Raw genomic sequence first — 18,771 nt, forward strand, 5'->3', positions numbered from 1 at the left:
CCCATCTCTGTCACTCTGTGTGTGTGTGTCTGTCTGTCTGTCTCTCACTCACTCTGTGTGTGTGTCTGTCTGTCTCTGTCTCTCCCTCTGTCTCTCCCCCCTCCCTTCCTCTCTCTCTCTGTCACTCTGTATGTGGGTGTGTCTGTCTCTCACTCATTCACTAATCACTCACTCTGTGTGTGTCTCTCTCTGTCTGTCTATCTTTCTCTCCCTCCCTCCCCCTCTATGTGTGTGTGTGTGTGTGTGTGTGTGTGTGTGTCAGTCTCTCTCTGATTCCCTCCCTCTCTCTGTTCCTCTGTCTGTCTGTCTCAGTCACACACACACACACACTGTGGTCACCTTGTTGAGTGTTCCAATCACATTTGAAACACTCAACAACTGGCCTGCATTTATGGTATTTTGCAGCATTCTGCAGTCATGACTGCAGAATGCTGCAAAATACCATAAATGCAGGCCAGTTGTTGAGTGTTTCAAATGTGATTGGAACACTCAACAAGGTGACCACAGTGTGTGTGTGTGTGTGTGTGTGTGTGTGAGTCAGACAGACAGACAGACAGAGAGAGGAACAGAGAGAGGGAGTGAGAGAGGGAAACAGAGAGAGACTGACAGAGTCTGACAGAATCAGAGAGGTACTTTTAACTACCTGGCAGCGGCGTTTTGCCTTGGGGGGCTCCTCAGAACATCCCAAGACTTTGGAGGGAAGCTTACAGCCCAGAGCAGGAGCAAAGCGCCTTTCCCAACTGGCCCTTCCTCCCTCGGAACGCTTCGGAGGGAAGCTTCTGCAAAAGCCTGGGCGAGTGACAACAAGTTCCCACCGTTACGAAGTCTCCGAGGCTGTAATTTTCTGAGCTGTGCGCGCGCACCTGATTTCCATGGCATAGAGCAGCGGCAAGATTCTGCGCGGCCAGCGATGATTCCGGGGGCCATCTGGGAAGATGAGGAACGCGAGGGGGGACCCTGCCCCCCCACTGATGGCCTCCGGAATCATCGCTCACCGCTGCTCCACGCCATGGAAAACATAGGCGCAATTACAGAGGCTAGCTGCAGAGTCCTGACTTTTGGGGCGGCCGCCTGAGAGGAGGGAGGGGAGCGGGCGCCCGGCACACAGAAGAGCCGCATTAAAGGGTGTAAAGAGCCGCATGTGGCTCGCGAGCCGCGGCTTGCCGACCACTGGTCTAGTAGATTCAGACATTCCTTCCTAATCTCACAAGAGATAAACAAAATACAACTTTATTTCAAAAAATAAAATGCAAAATATATTCTTTTTCACTTTACATTTTATTATGCAAACATTTGACATTGCAGGAGTTTATAGAATTGCCTAAATTATGACCAAGTTCTTACAAATAATTTTTTTAAAAGTCCAAAATAAAATGCAATGCTCTGGATAGATCACAAGATGGCTCTGATTTATTATAAATAGATATTTATCTAAATCTTAGAGAAGATGCTGCACACATTTCACTGCACATTATAAAAGCTAAAGAAATATAACTTCATGCATGCAGTCTAAAGAATGAATGAAGGCTGATGTTTAAATACCCAGTTCTATAATGGAGAGATACGGAGGCTTTAAGAGAACACAGTAAATATAATTTTAGTACAAATTCTTCACTATGATAATTTCTACAGAAATAAAAAAAAAATTAGAAGCAAAAACTTCTCTGCTTTAAGTCTGTAGAGATTCTCACTCATCCAGGTCAAGATTGTCTCAAAAGTGCTTTTTCAGGAGGCAACTGGACTTTCTTGTTTTTTTCTTTTGAAGACGTTTCACTCCTCATCCAAGAAGCTTCTTCAGCTCTGGCAGGAGAGTGGGGAATGGAAGGATTTATATGCCTTACAGACAGCTGGTCATTTGCATCCTTTTAGAGCAGGGATGTCAAATTCAAGGCTGGATCCAGCCCGCGTGGTGCTTAGATCTGGCTCGTGGGGCTGCCCTGGAAACAGTGCCTCTGCCAGCAAAAACAGAGCTCAGGAGGGCCATGCACCCTTGCCCCCAGGCTCCGTTTTTGCTGGCAGAAGGGAATCAAAACAAACACAACAAAAGGAGAAGTGATTCCCCTTTTGCATTTGTGCATGCAAGAAGGGACAGGAAAGGAGAAAGGGAAAGAAGAAAGAAAAAGAAGGAAAGATGGGAAGAGAGCAAGGAAGGAAAAATAAGAAAAGGGGAAGGAAGAAGAAAGGAGAATGAGGAGGGAAGGAAAAAGAAGAAAAGGAAGGAAGGAAGGAGATTATAATGACAGTTAGGGAGGGTCTGAGGGAAGTCCTACTTTAGCCAGTGATGTGCAGTCAGGTGAGGCAAGTGAGGTACAGCCTCACCGCTCTCATCATGAAAAGAAAAATGTAAAAGGAAAAAGCTGAGCTGGTTGCTGCCTCACCGTGGATGACTCTGCTTAACTGTTAAAAAAGCCTCTAAAAAGTGCCTTCTACTATGAGGCAGGAGAACTGCATGCCTCCTCTAGTCTGACTTTAGGTGTTTTATGATCACTCGAGCAGAGTTAAGCAAGGGTTAAAAGCCTAAAAATTCCTGATGTGGGTGAGGCACGCAGTTCTTCTGCCTCATAGTAGAGGGTGCTTTTTTAGAGGCTTTTTTTTAACCGTTAAGCAGAGTCATACCCAGAAGCCAGGCAAAGAGCCATGCTGTAGCACACACACTTTCCCCCAGCCTCTTTCTTTTGGAAGGCTCGGATCAGCTCCCCTCCGGCTTCTCTGCCTCTCCTCTCACCCCAGCCTGCCAGCAGGAGGTGAGTGGGTGGGCTTTATTGTGTTCCAGGCATTTCCCACCCAGACAGCAAGCTGCATTTGCAATGGTGGAGGTGTTTGGGGAAGGCAGCAGGGGAATGGGAGGGGGGAATGGCAGAGGAGCTGCTTTCAAGCCACTGGAAAAGATACCTAATTCAACTTTTGTGTATGTGTGTGTTTGTTTGAGAGTGAGTGAGAGAGGGAAGGGGGTAGGAGAGACAGTCCAATCCAACTTCTCTCTGTGTGTGTGTGTGTTTGAGAGAGGGGGAGGAAGGGAGAGAGGGAGGAAGGAGGGGAAGGGAGAAGAAAAAGAAAATGAAAAAAGGAAACTTATTTCGCAAAGGAGAAAAACAAATGCTGTCGTTTTAAATTGGAACTGAGCATGCCTGGCTGTGGAATTCTGGGAGTTGAAGTCCACAAGTCTAAAAATATTTGAAACCCACCACTGTGTCAGGGCCTCACCAGCCATAAACCTCACCGCACGTCACTGACTTTAGCACTTGGCCACTACAGGTACCCCCGACATGAGTGATGTTGAGTTAGCCACATCCACCCCAGCCACACCTACCCCAGCCACGCCTACCATGACCCCAAGCTCCACAGGATTTAATAGAGCTCTGTCCATTTGTTTTACAACAGCCATTGCTTTTTTTATCACTGGAAGAAGGAGGGGTTCTGGTCATCTTTAGTGAGATGGGCAGCATACAAGTCAAATAAACATAAATAAATAAACAAACTATGAAATCTTATTCACAATAACAAATGTTTGCCATAATATAAATATTTAAAATACAGTTACATTAACTAAGATTGTTTTGGAGGATATTTATCCAGAAAAATAATAAATAGGATATGAGAAGTATGATTTTTCAAAATACTTTTAAGATTCCTAAAACCTCCCAAATCTGAGAAGCAAAAATATGGAAGGGGGCTTTCAGGCTTTAGGGGAAAATAAATTCCTTCTGTCTTACAGATGTTTCAGACAAAATTTGACCCTTAAATCCTGAACCCCTTTTCTTAAGTAGGACTTGTCTTCACCAACTTTTTAGAGAGCTGTCCCCAATGTGTCACACTAAATTGAAGTGGCCATCCAGCCTATGTAAATATTTAACCATTGTTGCAAATAAATTAAAGAGAAAAAAGGAGAGAAACAAACATGGTTAATTCCAAGCAGTGTTTGCTGTGAGGTTGGAATGCATTTGGGCATGGAAAAACTGACTGTGTGAAGCTGAAAAGGAAAGCTGTTGGGATCCTAAGGTATGAATCTACTGAGATAAGAGGTATGATCAAATGTTGAAAGCAGACAATATAATTTGGAGACAAAGTGGTACAGTGTAAGTGGTCAGAGAATACTATTATGTGAAGTAGGATTCAGGTATCTATGGAGATTTTCATTCAGGTTGCCTTCAATAATAGTATCCAGCATACAGAACTTCACTTATGGGGCTACTTAGGCAATGCTATGATATTAAACAGTACCTACAACCAATGGTGGGATTCAAAAATTTTTTACTACTGGTTCTGTGGCCATGGCTTGGTGAGTGTGGCAGGGGAAGGATATTGTAAAATCCCCATTCCCTCCCCACTCCAGGAGAAGGTTACTGCAAAATCCCCATTCCCTCGCAATCAGCTGGGACTCGGGAGGCAGAGAATAGATGGGGGCGGGGCCAATCAAAGGTGGTATTTACCAGTTCTCCGAACTACTCAAAATTTCAGCTACCAGCTCTCCAGAACTGGTCAGAACCTGCTGAATACCACCTCTGCCTACCACATATCATAACGTTTAGAAACTTGTGCTTGATTTTTATATTTACATCCAATCTCAGTCAAACTATGGTAGACTGAAACATGGCTATGCCTACTATAGCATATTTATTTAGAATACATTAATTTGCGCTAGGATTAACCACAATTTATATAGTTGGAAATGTCCAATTTTCATATGTCTCTGCTGGATGAAGGGGGCTAACTATTACCCAGCTTAATTATGGCTTACCACTATATCTAAATATTGTCAAAATCATGTTAAAAGTCTCTTCAAGTGCTATGATTTTGTAGATTATTGACCATATGAGCTATCGAACAGTAACGATTAACCCCAACTAAAAATGGATAGCTGTAGTTTCTTCAGTTCTGGATGCCTGATGTGTTGAACCAGGATAAGAGCTACTGTATTTCTAGTGTTAGGTAGGTGTCAAAGACTTAACCTGATTGTGAGCCCGATTCCATATGAGAAACGGCTACTGCTGTGCCTTTTAATCCTCCTTTTCCTTGGCCTTATCCCAGAAATATTTGCAGTGGCTGGCTGATAATTATCTTCCATTTGGTTTTTATAGAAGATAATATATGTACCTCAGGGTTGAATTGTGGCATTCCTGGTGCTCTTTGAGCATGGTTGTTTTTTTGCAGAGATTTCATTACCCAACTAGGTAACATCATCAGAACTAGTGAGTGTGGGATTTGCTCCCTGTTTGTTCTTACTGGGGCTTCTCAGACATGAGTAACCAGATGCTATTCCTTTACGAGGAACTGATGTAGACCTTTGCATTTATATTTAAATGTTAAAAGAGTGGTTCCTCTGGGTGTGGTTCACATCTGGGGCCATGGTTAAAATAAGACTTCTGACTATGGATAAGGCTGTTGACATTAATCATAATCTTGGTTATGATTTAGACTTGGAGTACACACTATGCTTAACCACTAGAGGCTTCATCATCATGCAAACCAGGTTTTTGTGATACACTTGCAATTATCTAATTGTCCCCCATTGATTAATAAGAGAGAACAACAGAAAAGAGTCTTGAATTAGAGTCTAATTTTTAGTTAGGAGGCAAATCTGTCTGAGCAAACCAAGATCATTTTTCCTCTGAGTGGAACAATATTATTTTCAACAAAAAGAAAATATCATCATGTTTTTAACTCTGCACAAAACAGTTGTTATTTTGACTTGGAGCTATTTTATCAAATAATGTAACATTTTCTTTTTTTCATGTTATGGTTTTTAGGTGGAACTTAAAAGAAAATATTTGGTTGGATTGCCCTTATATTCAGTTCAAGCCTAAATAGGAAGTTGTGGCCGTTTTCAGGATAATCCATCACTTTCCTGTCCCTATCATGTGCTGTTTTACTTTCTTTACCACCAGATTCTTAACATTACTGCCCAGTGTTTACTAAGCTGCTTTGGGGATTTATGCTCCCTTAAAAGTAACCCCCCTTTATACATCAGCAGATATACTGACATATTTCTCAGGAGGCAAGCATTTATCAAAGAGTGAACTTGTTATAATAATACATTATTATGGTTGCCATCCTGAACAACTTAAAAATATTAGGCAAACTCATGGAGGATATACCTATCAGTGTGCAGCAGCGACTAAGACTAGGCAGTACTTAAGTTTTGAAGGGGAAAAAGTGATTTGGGATATGAGTGGGTGTGTACACAACATTTATAAATGACATCTTAAAGCAGCTGTACTTTTGCTGCCACACAATTCTGGAAAAAGATGTCTTTGATTAAGAGTTGCTTACAGGTGCCCCTGGCCAATTACCTTCTTCAAATCTGCAGCATTGCATTATTCCATATGACTTGCACCCAGAATCAATTTGCTTCCCAGGATCAACTACTGCCAAGGAAGAGGAATTAGGATAATATGGATGCTTCTGTCCTCAGCTTGTGGGCTGCTCAGAAGCATCTGGCTGGTGGTAGTGGAATGCTGGATCTGGGTCTTTGGTCTGCTTCAGTTTTGGAACAATTTGCTTTTAGATAGAGATTTCTTTCATGTTCATTTGACATTCTGTGTAGGCTTTAATGTAGTCATTATTGGCATGGACCTGTTGGAGAAGCCAAATTTAGGACTTAGATGTGCAGCTAATGGAAAATGTATCCTTTAGGACAGCGGTCACCAATTGGTGGTCTGTGCACCATTGGTGGTCCTTGAAAAAAAATTTGTGGTCCACAGAAAAATTATTTGCATTTTTATATTACACTAAATACTATTAATTTTTTTTTAAAAAATCATATTAGTAGTCTGCAGGATTTAAAATCATGAATTTAGTGGTCCCTGAGGTCCGAAAGGTTGGCTACCCCTACTTTAGGACATCAGATCACAATAGTGATGATGACAGATAAAAAGACATGTTCACACAGATTCCTTGTGCGAGTTCTTAATTACCAATCCCACAATCTCATTGATTTCAAAGCTGAAGGTTTCTCTCTCTCTCCTGTTTCTATCTTACTATCTGAAGGAGACCAAAACTGGTTTCATCTTTTGTAAATTTGCAACTCTGCAGACCTTGCAGGTGGCTGTCTTCTTCTAATTCTCCTCCAGAATTAGAGGAGGGTAATATTCCAGTTCCTAATGTGAAAAGGTGCCATGGATCTGACTGGCACAGGTGGCACATTCTGGTAGCTCTTGGCAACTCTTTAAATGAAAATTCCAGTTTGAGATAAGGAGCCTGAAAGGAAGCAACAGAGCAGACATAAGAGCAATGGGGAACACTCCTTTTAAATGCAAGAGAAAAACAGCTCTTTCTCAACTCAACCTTATTGTAGTGAAGAGTAATACCCAATGCGTGGATTAGCAATGGAGTGCTAGCAATTTATTTTATTTCCCTTTCAAGTGGAATGATGGTGATGGAGACTTTTGTCCCTTTGGGATCTATGGTAGTTCAGAGAATGGATTGTTGCTCAGATAACTTTAAAGTACCCCCATTGTTTATAGAAGTGAACTAATTGAGTCCTAATGTTCCTCCCACATTAACAACATTACAAGATCTGCAGAAGCGCGAATGGAGGGATTTGGAGAGGAAACCACATGTTCAAGACTGCTTTGAAGGGCAGGCCTTTGTGCTTAATTCGTATGTGAGCAATTATGTCTTGAAGCAACCTTGTCCAAATCAAAGGGATACTAGAAGTAAGTGCAACTATTCTTGAGGCGGGATTGAAGTAAACACTGGGTAGCAATGCGTGTGGAGCCTAAGATCAGCCTGGAAGTGCAGCGGTAGGGAAGCAACGTTTCCACTCCCGTGCCGTAATCTCGGGCGTTTCGGATTTCGGCATCCAAAGGAGGGCGCTGCAGCTCACAGGTTTTCCGAAGGCGCCTCGGTCCACAGAATCCCACCGGCCACTGTGCAAGAGTGGCCCTTCGCCGCTCCGGTCCAGCCCGAGCATATTCCGTGGGGTGGCCGCGGAACAGCAGAGGGCGCTGCCGGACAGGTCCAGGCCCGGTGGCGCGGAGCGGCAAGAATGCAGCGCAAGGGAGGGTTGCTGACTGCTGGGCGAGCAAGAGGAGCTGATGCTGCAAAGCCGCCCGCCTTTCCCGGTGGGGACCATGAGGAGCGCTGAGCGGGAAGAAGAGTGGAGAGGCTACGCTTAGCAGCTTCGGCGACCCCGGTTAGCTAGCGCACTTGACTATGGCCGGGGGAAGGAGAGGGCTGGTGGCTCCACAGAACACCTTCCTGGAGAATATCGTACGGAGGTCCAACGGTAAGGAGGAAGCCAGCGGGGATGCGAGGGCGGCTCGGCGGGGGTGGGGAGCGAGGACCCGTAGAGAGAAACCCGAAGCTGGGGAGGGGGATTCTCCAATGCGGGGCTGCACTCATGGGCTCCTCCGGGCGTTTTTTTTGGGGGGGGGGGGAGAAGAGGCTGGGCCAGGCTGGCTCCGAGCGAGGTGGGGACGCGGCGAGCTTTGGGCTGAAGTGATGCTGTCTTTGGCTGGGAAAGCTTCCCATTGCCAGGCATCGCCTCAAAGTCCTGCAGAAGAAAGTGCCCGAAACGTCTCGGAGGGAGAAACCCGCGAAACGTAGCCGAACCGTGGGCGGGAGCGGCTTGCAGGTGCCTTTTGGGTAGGCTTCTTGCTCCGGGTTGGGTTGGAAAACCAAAACCACCCGAGTCGGTTTTTTTGTGCTCCGGAGCAGGCGTTGGGAGGGCTGCGCACACAGCCTGGTTGCAGCTGGCTCTTGGCGCCCCCCCTTTTCGTGGGGACCTCTTCCCGTTGCCCGAGGCTCTTTCCACTTTCCCCAACCCGGTTTCTCAAGGGCTTCCCCCTCCCTTAGCACCGAGATTTTGGCGCTATGCAGACCTGGGAAGTCTTTGCAGAGGCTGTGGTGAGATCCTCGGAGAAGAAGAGGAAAGCGAGAAGAGGAGGTGTCGAGGTTGGGGAGACCCTCTTTCAGGTCTTCCTTTCAGACTTCCCATCTCTTGCAGACGGAAACTATCCGGAATGCTCTCCAGAATCATAGCTAAGAGCAATTTCGTTAAAAAGTGAAAACAATCTGCTGATGTCCTATTTCTCCCCCCCACACACACACACACTTTGATTTAGTATAACCACGGTGATTTCTTGATTTGCTTTATGGCATTTAAACACTTCTGCAGTGTAAGAGCAGCTTGGAATACTCTTGAAGCATAATACCAAGAATCTTACTGGCCTTCTTCCCCTTCCTATCCTCATTTTCTAAGATTCCATTCTTGTGCATGGCGAGACTTGCAGATTTCAAATGAAATTCTCAGAATCTGGACCATGTTAGAAGTCATGTTTATTTGTTGGGGGGGGGGGATGTTATTTTGAAGATGTGAAGTTATGCAGAGACTTCAGGTTGGCTCCATTAAAAAAAAAATTAGATAGCTTCGACCAAAAGAATTCTTGACATTGGATTAAGGTAGTATCTAGAGATGTTAAAACACAGTTAAAAAGCGCATCTAATTATACAACACGAAATAACCACTCTGCGTTTTAAATCTTTGGAAGCAGAACGAGGAGATGAAAGATTGGAATGATTTAAAAAATCTGATTTGGGAATACATTTCCTCCCTCTGATTTATGTGTCATAGAGGATGGTCTACAATGCTTCATCTATTGAACCCTAGTTTAGAAATACTGAGGAAATCAATTCCCAGCTTGACCGATACAGTTAGGTGTGGCTCTCTCTCTGCATAGGTCTGCTTTAAGAGGCTGTTAATTACGATGGTTTATCTTCCACTTTCCTACTTCCCTTCCCATGATCAATACTTTATTGCAAATCTTAAACAGTTTCCGGAACTGGATGGAAAGTGGAAGAGAGGGATAAGGATGCTGTATTGTACTTTTTTCTACTATATAGATTTTTTTAAAGCTTCTTCCAATCCTGAATGATGAGCTGTTCAATATTCTCTTCCACCAATGTATAAAGATACCTCAGCCCTCAGCCTAAACATGAACTAGGCTCCTTTGTTCCCATCTGATTAATTGCTGCTATATGAATAAATTGGGGTTCTTGGCTCAGGTATTGATGAAACAGAGTGAGGGCTGGGCTCTAAGTAGGAAGGCAGGTTCCTTCTGAATTTGGTGAAAAATATTTAACAGTGGGGTAATCAAGCAGATGTACTACTTTAATAACTTCCAGAATTGCTTTGCCATGATTTTAAAAAAAGTTACTTTGTGGAAGAAATGGACTTGTTTTTTTTTTTTGCTTGCAAACCATAACCAATAATGTTAGCAATACCTTCCATGTTCTTTTAAAATTCACAGTGTTAGTCTCCACAATCATCTTCCCAAGTGAAAGTTTTCATATGATGGCAGAGGGGAAAATATAATTAGTCATTAACCCAACAATGGCAAGTAGGTTATATTTCCTCAGTTTATTTCATTGTTTTTAGATGGACATACCATTTAGCTAGTGCCAACTATTTTAAAAGAAACAACCTAGTGGCTGTCTTTGGAGTTTGAATAATATTGTCATTAAAATGCTATTTTGAAGAAAGCTCTTAGTAGAAATTGGCATGGCTATTCTTCTAATTTCCTTTTCCAATAAATGGTTGGCTGGAAAACTATTGCTGTTAATCAGCTTCTTCAGTGGTTGCCACAAAGTTCTTGAGTGGATTCTGGAGGTTTTTTTTTTTTTATCCAGAAGGCTTTATTTCATTTATTATTTTCTCCCAGCAGTCTGATATACTAATTTCTGTACATGTTCAATTTCTATCCACCCCAATTTAGGATTTATTCACTGTAGCTGTTCAGTAGTTCTGAAAATAGTTGTATTATCCCAAGCCAACCGATACTGTTTCCTCCTTATGTTTGGGTTGTACTCTTTTAAGTGTCCAAGGATCCACAAATTGAAAATGAGCTCCCAAGTAATATATAAGATCATCAGGAGTCATTAAAGGACAGCCCTTTTTTCAGTATTTCACATTTCCATAACTTAAGAAGTGCCAGAATCTTTAACCCAAAGCCCCCTGCATTAAAATTATCTTTTATTAGGTGATCAGATAATTTTTGAAATTTTAAGTGGACTAATTAACTGTCATGAATATTGTTATTGTACATTGAATATTTGTGATATGTGTGTAAGCAAAGCATATACTTTTCCTTATTTAGGGGATTGTGTCAGTGGAAAAGAGATAGATGAGAATGAGGACTTGGATGGGAGAGCATTTGTATAACACCCAACTTATAGGCTATAGAGTCTTCATCTAGTAACTCATTATATAAGCATTCCATATCCTTGATCTTAGATTTCTTTTATGTCATCCTCTGGTCATTAATTTCTAGGCTGTAGCTGTAGGTCCTTCTAAACAAAGAGTGGGAGCTATGATGGCAGTTGACAAGGCTGGACAGCCATTTCTCTGAAATATTTTAATTTGGATTTCTGCAATGAATAGGAAACTGCACTTGACGTTTTCCAGTAGGACAAGAGGCAAGGAAGTGGGATTGAAAAACTGGAGTTTGTTCAATTGATGGTGAAACCATCTTTACTTGGACATAGGAAATGTTGTGGTCCCTCTGAAGAAAAATAATGGCAATGTTCACTTGAGACCTGATTAGTATAAGATGAATGAAAGCAAACAATCTATCTATTTTTTCCACTTCAAAAGCTTTTTTAGAAAACCCCATTAAAATCCCTAGTTGAGGGGACACCATTCACAGGCAATTCATGAGTAATAGACAAGTTCCAGATTCCCAAAACCCTTTGAAATAATTTGATCTCTGGAAAGAACATTCTGCCTTTCTCCCTGTTTGTATGAGGAAGGAAAGAGAGTGTGAAGGAGGAAGGAGATTGTGGGAAGAGAGAATAAGGGGACGGTCCCACCCAGTACTGGCTCTGATTTTGGCTTCTGTTCGTTTTTGCTCACTGTCCCAAAGGTGCTTTTTAAAAAGGCAACTGAACTTTCTTGTTTTTCCTTAAGGACATTTCGCTTCTCATCTAAGAAGCTTCTTCAGTCAGAACCAAAGAAGCTTCTTGGATGACAAACAAGGCATCTTTAAGGAAAAAACAAGAAAGTCGAGTTGCCTTTTGAAAAAGCAATTTTGGGCAACCATGACCTGGATGACTGAGAATCTCCATAGACCTTTTTGCCCACTGTTTACTGTTGGCACGTGATTTGACTTCCATCAGATTATTTCAGTAAGAATGCAACTTTGAACAAGATAATGTTGTTCATTCCCAATCAGAGTGTAAGTGTAAAAGCTAACATATAAAGGAAAAAAATGTCCCCTGCATTAATTAGGGTGGGACATGTTTTTATAACAAATGAAAAAACGAGAGGAACCATCAGCTAGGGACCCATCCAGTGGCAGGGAGGCTGGAGTCACTGATTGGTGGAGTCAGATCCAATGAGAGTAGAAAGTGATGAAACTGGGTGGAGTTTGCAGCATTGCAGAACTGCATAGTTCTCTCTCCCCACCCTAGGCATAGTGTCTTAAAATGTAAACCTAAGAAAAGACACATTTGTGGATTCTTTTGTATTTCAGCTAAGTCTCTGGAGACTGATTGGTATCATAAAAATCTCCCTCACAGGCTTTGATTTTTGACTCCTTGTCTCAAAAACCTTAATTCCAGATTTACTACATTTTTGTGCATAAATGTTAATATGCCAAGGGACTGTAGGCAATCTTTTGCCTGAGTGCTTGAGTGCTTGTACTAATATTAAAACGCCTATGAATCAGCTTGAAGAATAAAGCAGCATTTGGGCTGGCAGGGCGTTTGTTCCCAGTGAATAAAAAACCAGACCAAAAGAGGTGAGAGCTTGGCCACAAGACAGCCACCTGGTAGATATGGAAATTAGTTTGATTTTGAAATTAACCCCCCCCCCCACTGAATTGCTAAATCTGTAAATGCACTTGGTCTATCCTTATTTTGAGATTAAACTGCATCTATCCTTGTGAAATACTGAAATACTGTTGCTATTATTTTGCACTGCTACCATAAGATTCTATTTGTAGTGTGGAACTTTCTACACAGTGGGGAAAATGTAAATCAGTGGACTGAGAATTAAGAGCAGCTTTTATTCTGCTGAAGTTCTAAGACATTTTTAGACAAAGAAATGAAATCATCTTGAAAAGGGCCTCCTAAAATATGCACTTCTGTTGACTGATTAAACTGTACGTTTATGGCCACTTGCTTCACTATTTCCAAGAGATTTGAAGGCGTGTAGGTTTGTTTAAGTGGTATTGATTAATATATTATATTGGCTGCAGTATGGGGTTGATATTCCCAAGATACTACCCAAGAAGCTGTAGCATTTGTGCAACTGTGCCAAGATGCCCTCCCATCTGGAGAGCCAATGTTTCTTCTCCTTTAATAGGCCTGAGGAGTTAAATTTCCTGTATTTCTGGTTAAAAGGTAATGCCAGGAATGGCAAAAGCCAGTAAAGGCCTTTGATAATTGAAGGGCCAGGTCTAAAGCTCAGGTGAAAGTTCCAAAAGCATAAGAGGAACTTGCTTGTTTTTTAAACAGAAAATTTGACACAGGGAAGGCAGAAGGTTTAAAAGAGGTGGGGACCCACCCAGCTAAAGGCTTATTTTGGATTAGATGGAGCAATAATGTGATTTTGTGACTATAGTTTCACAAATTGCCTAATTAGAAGACAGTCCCTGCATAGAATTGATGTCATTGTACTAATATTTATATTCCATAAAAATATCTTTGGGTTTTCCATTAGGGGAACAATTGTGTGTTTTGGAGGCCTTTGGTAATTTTTGGTAAGATTTAATATCCATCTGGCATCATTGTAATCCTCTAAAGTAATGTGTCCCAACCATGGCAACTTGTGGTGAACTTCAACTCCTAAAATTCCCCAGCCAATCCACACATCTTCTTAGCTGTCAAGATTCAGAAAAACTGGTCTAAAGTATTTCCTTCTTTCTCCAGTCACCACAGGCCTCAATATCTATTCCTGAGTTTATAATAATAATAGTAATAATAATAATAATAATAATAATAATAATAATAATAATAATAATAATAATAATAATAATAATAATAATACTTTAATTTCTAGACCGCGCCCTCTCCTAGAAAGGACTCGGGGCGGTGTACAGACATATTAAAACAGCAATGTGGATACAAAAATATAGATATACATAGGTAGATAGACGGAGGAGGTAGAATATACGCTGTGCAATAATGGTTAAAAATTCGAACAAAAGTTAAAAATTACCCTTAAAAACTACCCCAAAATAAGATGTTTGCCAGGAGGTTGAAAGTCGGACTATAGATCAGCTAGGCCAGCTAATTGGAACAGGTGGGTCTTAAGTTTCTGTCGGAAGGAGCGGAGGTCGGTAGTGGTTCTAATATCGGGGGGGAGGTCATTCCAGAGGGTTGGGCCCATCACAGAGAATGCCCTACTCCTGGGCACCGCCCGTTGACACTGCTTAGTGGACGGCACCCGGAGGAGTCCTTCTCTGTGAGAGCGAATTGGTCGCAGGGATGTATGGGGTGAGATGCGATCCCGCAGGTAACTAGGTCCTGTGCCATGAAGCGCTTTGAAGATAGTAACCAACACCTTGAAACGCACCCGAAAAACCACAGGCAGCTAGTGCAGCTCGTGCAGGAGTGGTGTTAAATGGGAGTACCTGGTCCTCCCCATGATAGCCCACGCGGCCGCATTCTGAACTAGCTGTAGTCTTCGGGTGCATCTCAAGGGGAGCCCCATGTAGAGAGCGTTGCAGTAGTCCAGATGAGACGTCACCAGCGCATGAGTGACTGTGCGTAAGGCGTCCCGGTCCAATAGGGGGCGCAATTGGCGCACCAGGCGTACCTGGTGGAACGCCCCCCTCACCACGGCTGCCACATGGTCATCCATCGACAGCCGGGCATCAAGGAGGACGCCCAAATTGCGCGCCCGCTCCATGGGGGGCAGTTGCTCGCCCCCTATGGCCAGCGATGGAGTCCACTGGTTGAACCGGGGCGCCGGTAGCCACAGCCACTCCGTCTTGGAAGGGTTGAGCCTGAGTCTGTTGTCCCCCATCCAGACCCGAACGGCTTCCAAGCACCGGGACATCATTTCGACGGCCTCGTTGGGGTGGTTTGGGGTGGAAATGTACAACTGCGTATCATCAGCGTACAGATGGTATCCCACCCCAAAACCACGGATGATCTCACCCAGCGGCTTCACGTATGTGTTGAACAGGAGGGGCGAGAGGACCGACCCCTGCGGCACCCCACAAGTGAGTGGCCTCAGGGTCGACCTCTGCTCCCCTGCCAACACACATTGCGTCCGGTCGGAGAGGTAGGAGCAGAACCACCGCAAAACGGTGCCCCCTACTCCCATCCTCTCCAACCGGCGCAATAAGATACCATGGTCGATGGTATCGAAGGCCGCTGATAGGTCTAATAGGACCAGGATAGAGGAACAACCCCTATCTCTGGCCCTCCAGAGATCATCCACCAACGCGACCAAGGCCGTCTCCGTGCTGTGACCGGGCCGGAAACCAGACTGGCGCGGGTCTAGATAGTCGGATTCCTCCAGGTGACGTGGGAACTGTTGTGCCATCACACTCTCTACAACCTTTGCTAAAAAGGGAAGGTTGGAGACGGGACGATAATTAGCTAGCTCCGCCGGGTCCAGGGAAGGCTTCTTGAGTAGGGGCCTCACCACCGCCTCTTTCAAGGTGGCCGGTAAGGACCCCTCCTCCAATGAAGCGTTCACTAGACCCAGGAGCCAGTCTCGTGTAACCTCCCAGGATGCCAGTACAAGCCAGGAGGGACACGGGTCCAATAAACATGTAGTGGCTCGCAGTCGCCCACGTAACCTGTCCAAATCCTCGGGGGCAACAGAGTCAAACTCCTCCCAGCGTGGTATCTCAAGATTTGCCTCTGACGTCTCCCCTGGTCCACTGAAGGGGGCCCATCCACTCCGGATCTGAGCGATTTTGTCCTGCAGATATTCCCCAAACTCCTCTGCTCTACCCTGCAAAGGGGCTTCCCGCGGCCTCTGTGATAGGAGGGAGCGGGTCACCCGAAACAGGGCGGCAGGGCGGTTATCTGCGGACGCAATAAGAGCGGCACAGTGTCTACGTTTGGCCGCTCCTAGTGCCACAAGGTAGGTCCGTAAATAGGCTCTTACCTGTGTTCAGTCAGATTCGGAGCGCGAGGACCTCCACCTGCTTTCTAGGCGTCTCTTGTGGCGTTTCATCACCCTCAGCTCCTCGGTAAACCAAGGGGCCAGGGTGGTTCATTGCCGCAGGAGAGGCCGCAAAGGCGCTACCCGGTCCAAGGCCCCAGCAGCCGCCATATTCCATGCGGCTACTAGGTCCTCCGTCCGGGAGCGGGTCAGGGCTACAGGAAGTGGCCCAAGCTCCGTCTGGAACCTATCCGGTTCCATCAGGCGCCTGGGGTGGAACCATCTGGGACAGTCTGGTTCCGCCTCCCCACGGTGGGGGGTAGCGCCAGGGAAGTTGAGCCGGAGAGATGAGTGATCTGACCATGACAGGGGTGTAATAGCCAAATCCCCTATTCCCAGATCACTCGTCCACTGTCCAGAGACAAAAACAAGGTCCAGCGTGTGACCACCCTCGTGTGTGGGGCCCTGAATTAGTTGGGTCAGGTCCATGGCTGTCATGGAAGCCATGAACTCCCAAGCCACCTCAGATGCTTCACCCGTCGACGGCAGGTTAAAATCCCCCATAACCACAAGTTTGGGGGTATCAACTGCCGTCTCCGCGATCAGCTCGAGGAGCTCAGGCAGGGCCGCTGATGCATAGCGAGGAGGCAAGTATACAATCAGCAAGCCCAGCTGCCTCCCTGGGCCCCATTTCACACCAAGGGACTCACACCCGGATATCTGTGGCACAGTGAACTCCCTCGGTTCCAGACTCTCCCGTATAATTACCGCCACCCCGCCACCCTTACCCAGGGCCCGCGGCTGATGAAATGCACGGTAGCCTGGTGGGCACATCTCCACGAGGGGTAAACCACCCTCGTGGCCCAACCAGGTCTCCGTTATCCCTGCAAGGTCCAGCTCCCCCTCCAAGATCAACTCATTGATGAGGGGGGCCTTGTTGACAGCGGACCTTGCATTGCAGAGCATCAGCCTCAGGCCCTGGCTCTGTAGGTCCTGGCCACCTAGACTGCGGGGGTTGGTACAAGCAACCGGGCGTGTCCAACAGCCACGGTCTCCCAACCGACTACGAGGTTTTCTTCCATCCTCGCACCCACCCCTCCCCACGACCGTTGGAATAAAACAACCCTCTATTGGAATATCATTCTCCCCCCCCCCACTCCGCTCACTCCCCACTTGACCTCACCTGTTCGCCTGGCAAAAGTCCCCCTCCTGGCCTGATTATCCCCCCACCCACCCTGGAACCCCCTAAAATGGATAAAAAACATTTAGTTAAAAACCCCCTAAGTCTACGCTTCCTCCACCTCTCTGGGTGGAGGTGACTAGACTTTGACTCTCTAGCCAGACCTCTTTGTAAGTTGGTTTTATGTATAGGGCCTGTTTATGTATAGGCTCAGCAAATGGTAAAATACTGTATTTGACCCTAGCTGTTACATTCAGCAAACAACGGTTTAAGGCTGATTGCAATGTATAAATCTGATAATTGTAATTTTATTTAAAAATCATAGATAAGCAAATCATGAGTTAATGTTGTTGGGTTAGTCATATAATTTGGGAACTAGCACCGATTCCACACTGAAAAGACTGGACAGCCATTTGTCTGAAATAATATAGAATCTCTGCCATGGTCAAGGGGCTGGACTAGAAGACCTCCAAGCTCCCTTCCAACCCTATTATTCTATGATCTTTACATAGAAAATAGACTGAAACAATTTAGCTTATTTTCAACATACAAGTGAAATTTTTGCAGTAGATTCCTAAATATCACACACTGTTGACTAATTGCAATGTAAGTAAAATATTTCATATTTACAATTGGAGGTCTGCAGTTATTCTAATTATAATAGGGTTTTTAAGTATTGATGTGATGGTATTGGAATTGAATTTTTATTGCAAAGTTGGAGTACAAAGCTAGTCACAAAGAAAACGAATCGGTAAGCAGTACAATAACTTGCTATACCAAATTAGATCACGTACTGGTAACAAAAATAAAAGAAATGCTTTAATAAACTCTTACCACAAAATACCTATTATTAGTATATATATCTAAATTGCTCGACATCTTGAAAGCAGTCAAATGGCAGAACCGTAAGAAGAGTGCTGCATTTATGCAATTAACTTAATTATGTTATGCAAAAAACCAAACATGGATTATTTGTGACCTTGAGCTATTTATACTACAGTCTGAATTTTTAAAAAAACCACAACCTTTTACATCTAGCATTTCTATTCTTCTTTCCATTAAAGTCATTGTTAGTGGCTTACATCTTAGCACCAACAACTTAAATATTAAAACTCTTGGTATAAATTCCGCTAATCTTCATGTTTAAAGTTGTTTTACTGTTAGTCTGGAAGTTCTGTTGAATGAGGTTCAATCACTTCTCAATGAACTGAGATCTAGCATAGTTTTTAGCATTCAGAGAAGCTAAGGTTCTCAGCAACTCACAAATTTTAGTCTGGCTCAAATAAACCCTATTAAACTTAGTATGAATCCAGCCATTGCAGTTTGTAAAATCTTGAGTCATGATTTACCATACAGTGTAACTTCATCCTATGTTTGATTGTTTGCTTGTGTATATCCCACCTTTGTTATTATTTTTAAATAACTCAAGGTGGTAAACAAACCTAACACTTCTTTCTCCTATTTTTTTCCACAACAATAACCCTGTGAGGTAAATTGAGCTGAGAGAGAATGCTGGGCCTTCATTCCT

At 44.1% G+C, this 18,771-nt stretch overlaps 1 protein-coding gene across 1 annotated transcript in view; it reads left to right on the plus strand.

Moving 5' to 3' along the window:
• Positions 1-8,118: 8,118 nt before the first annotated feature.
• Positions 8,119-18,771, plus strand: part of KCNH1 (potassium voltage-gated channel subfamily H member 1) — a gene marked incomplete at its 3' end in the record, with an annotated part of 228,925 nt that continues 218,272 nt past the window's right edge. Inside the window, exon 1 of the mRNA XM_081942243.1 lies at positions 8,119-8,227. Within this exon, the coding sequence (XP_081798369.1) occupies positions 8,155-8,227 (73 nt within the window). The 5' untranslated portion in view covers positions 8,119-8,154. The remainder of the gene's footprint in view (positions 8,228-18,771) is intronic.

The sequence above is a fragment of the Natrix helvetica genome, assembly GCF_964273705.1.
Source record: "Natrix helvetica genome assembly, chromosome: 2".
In the NCBI taxonomy this organism is placed as follows: Eukaryota; Metazoa; Chordata; class Lepidosauria; order Squamata; family Natricidae; genus Natrix; species Natrix helvetica.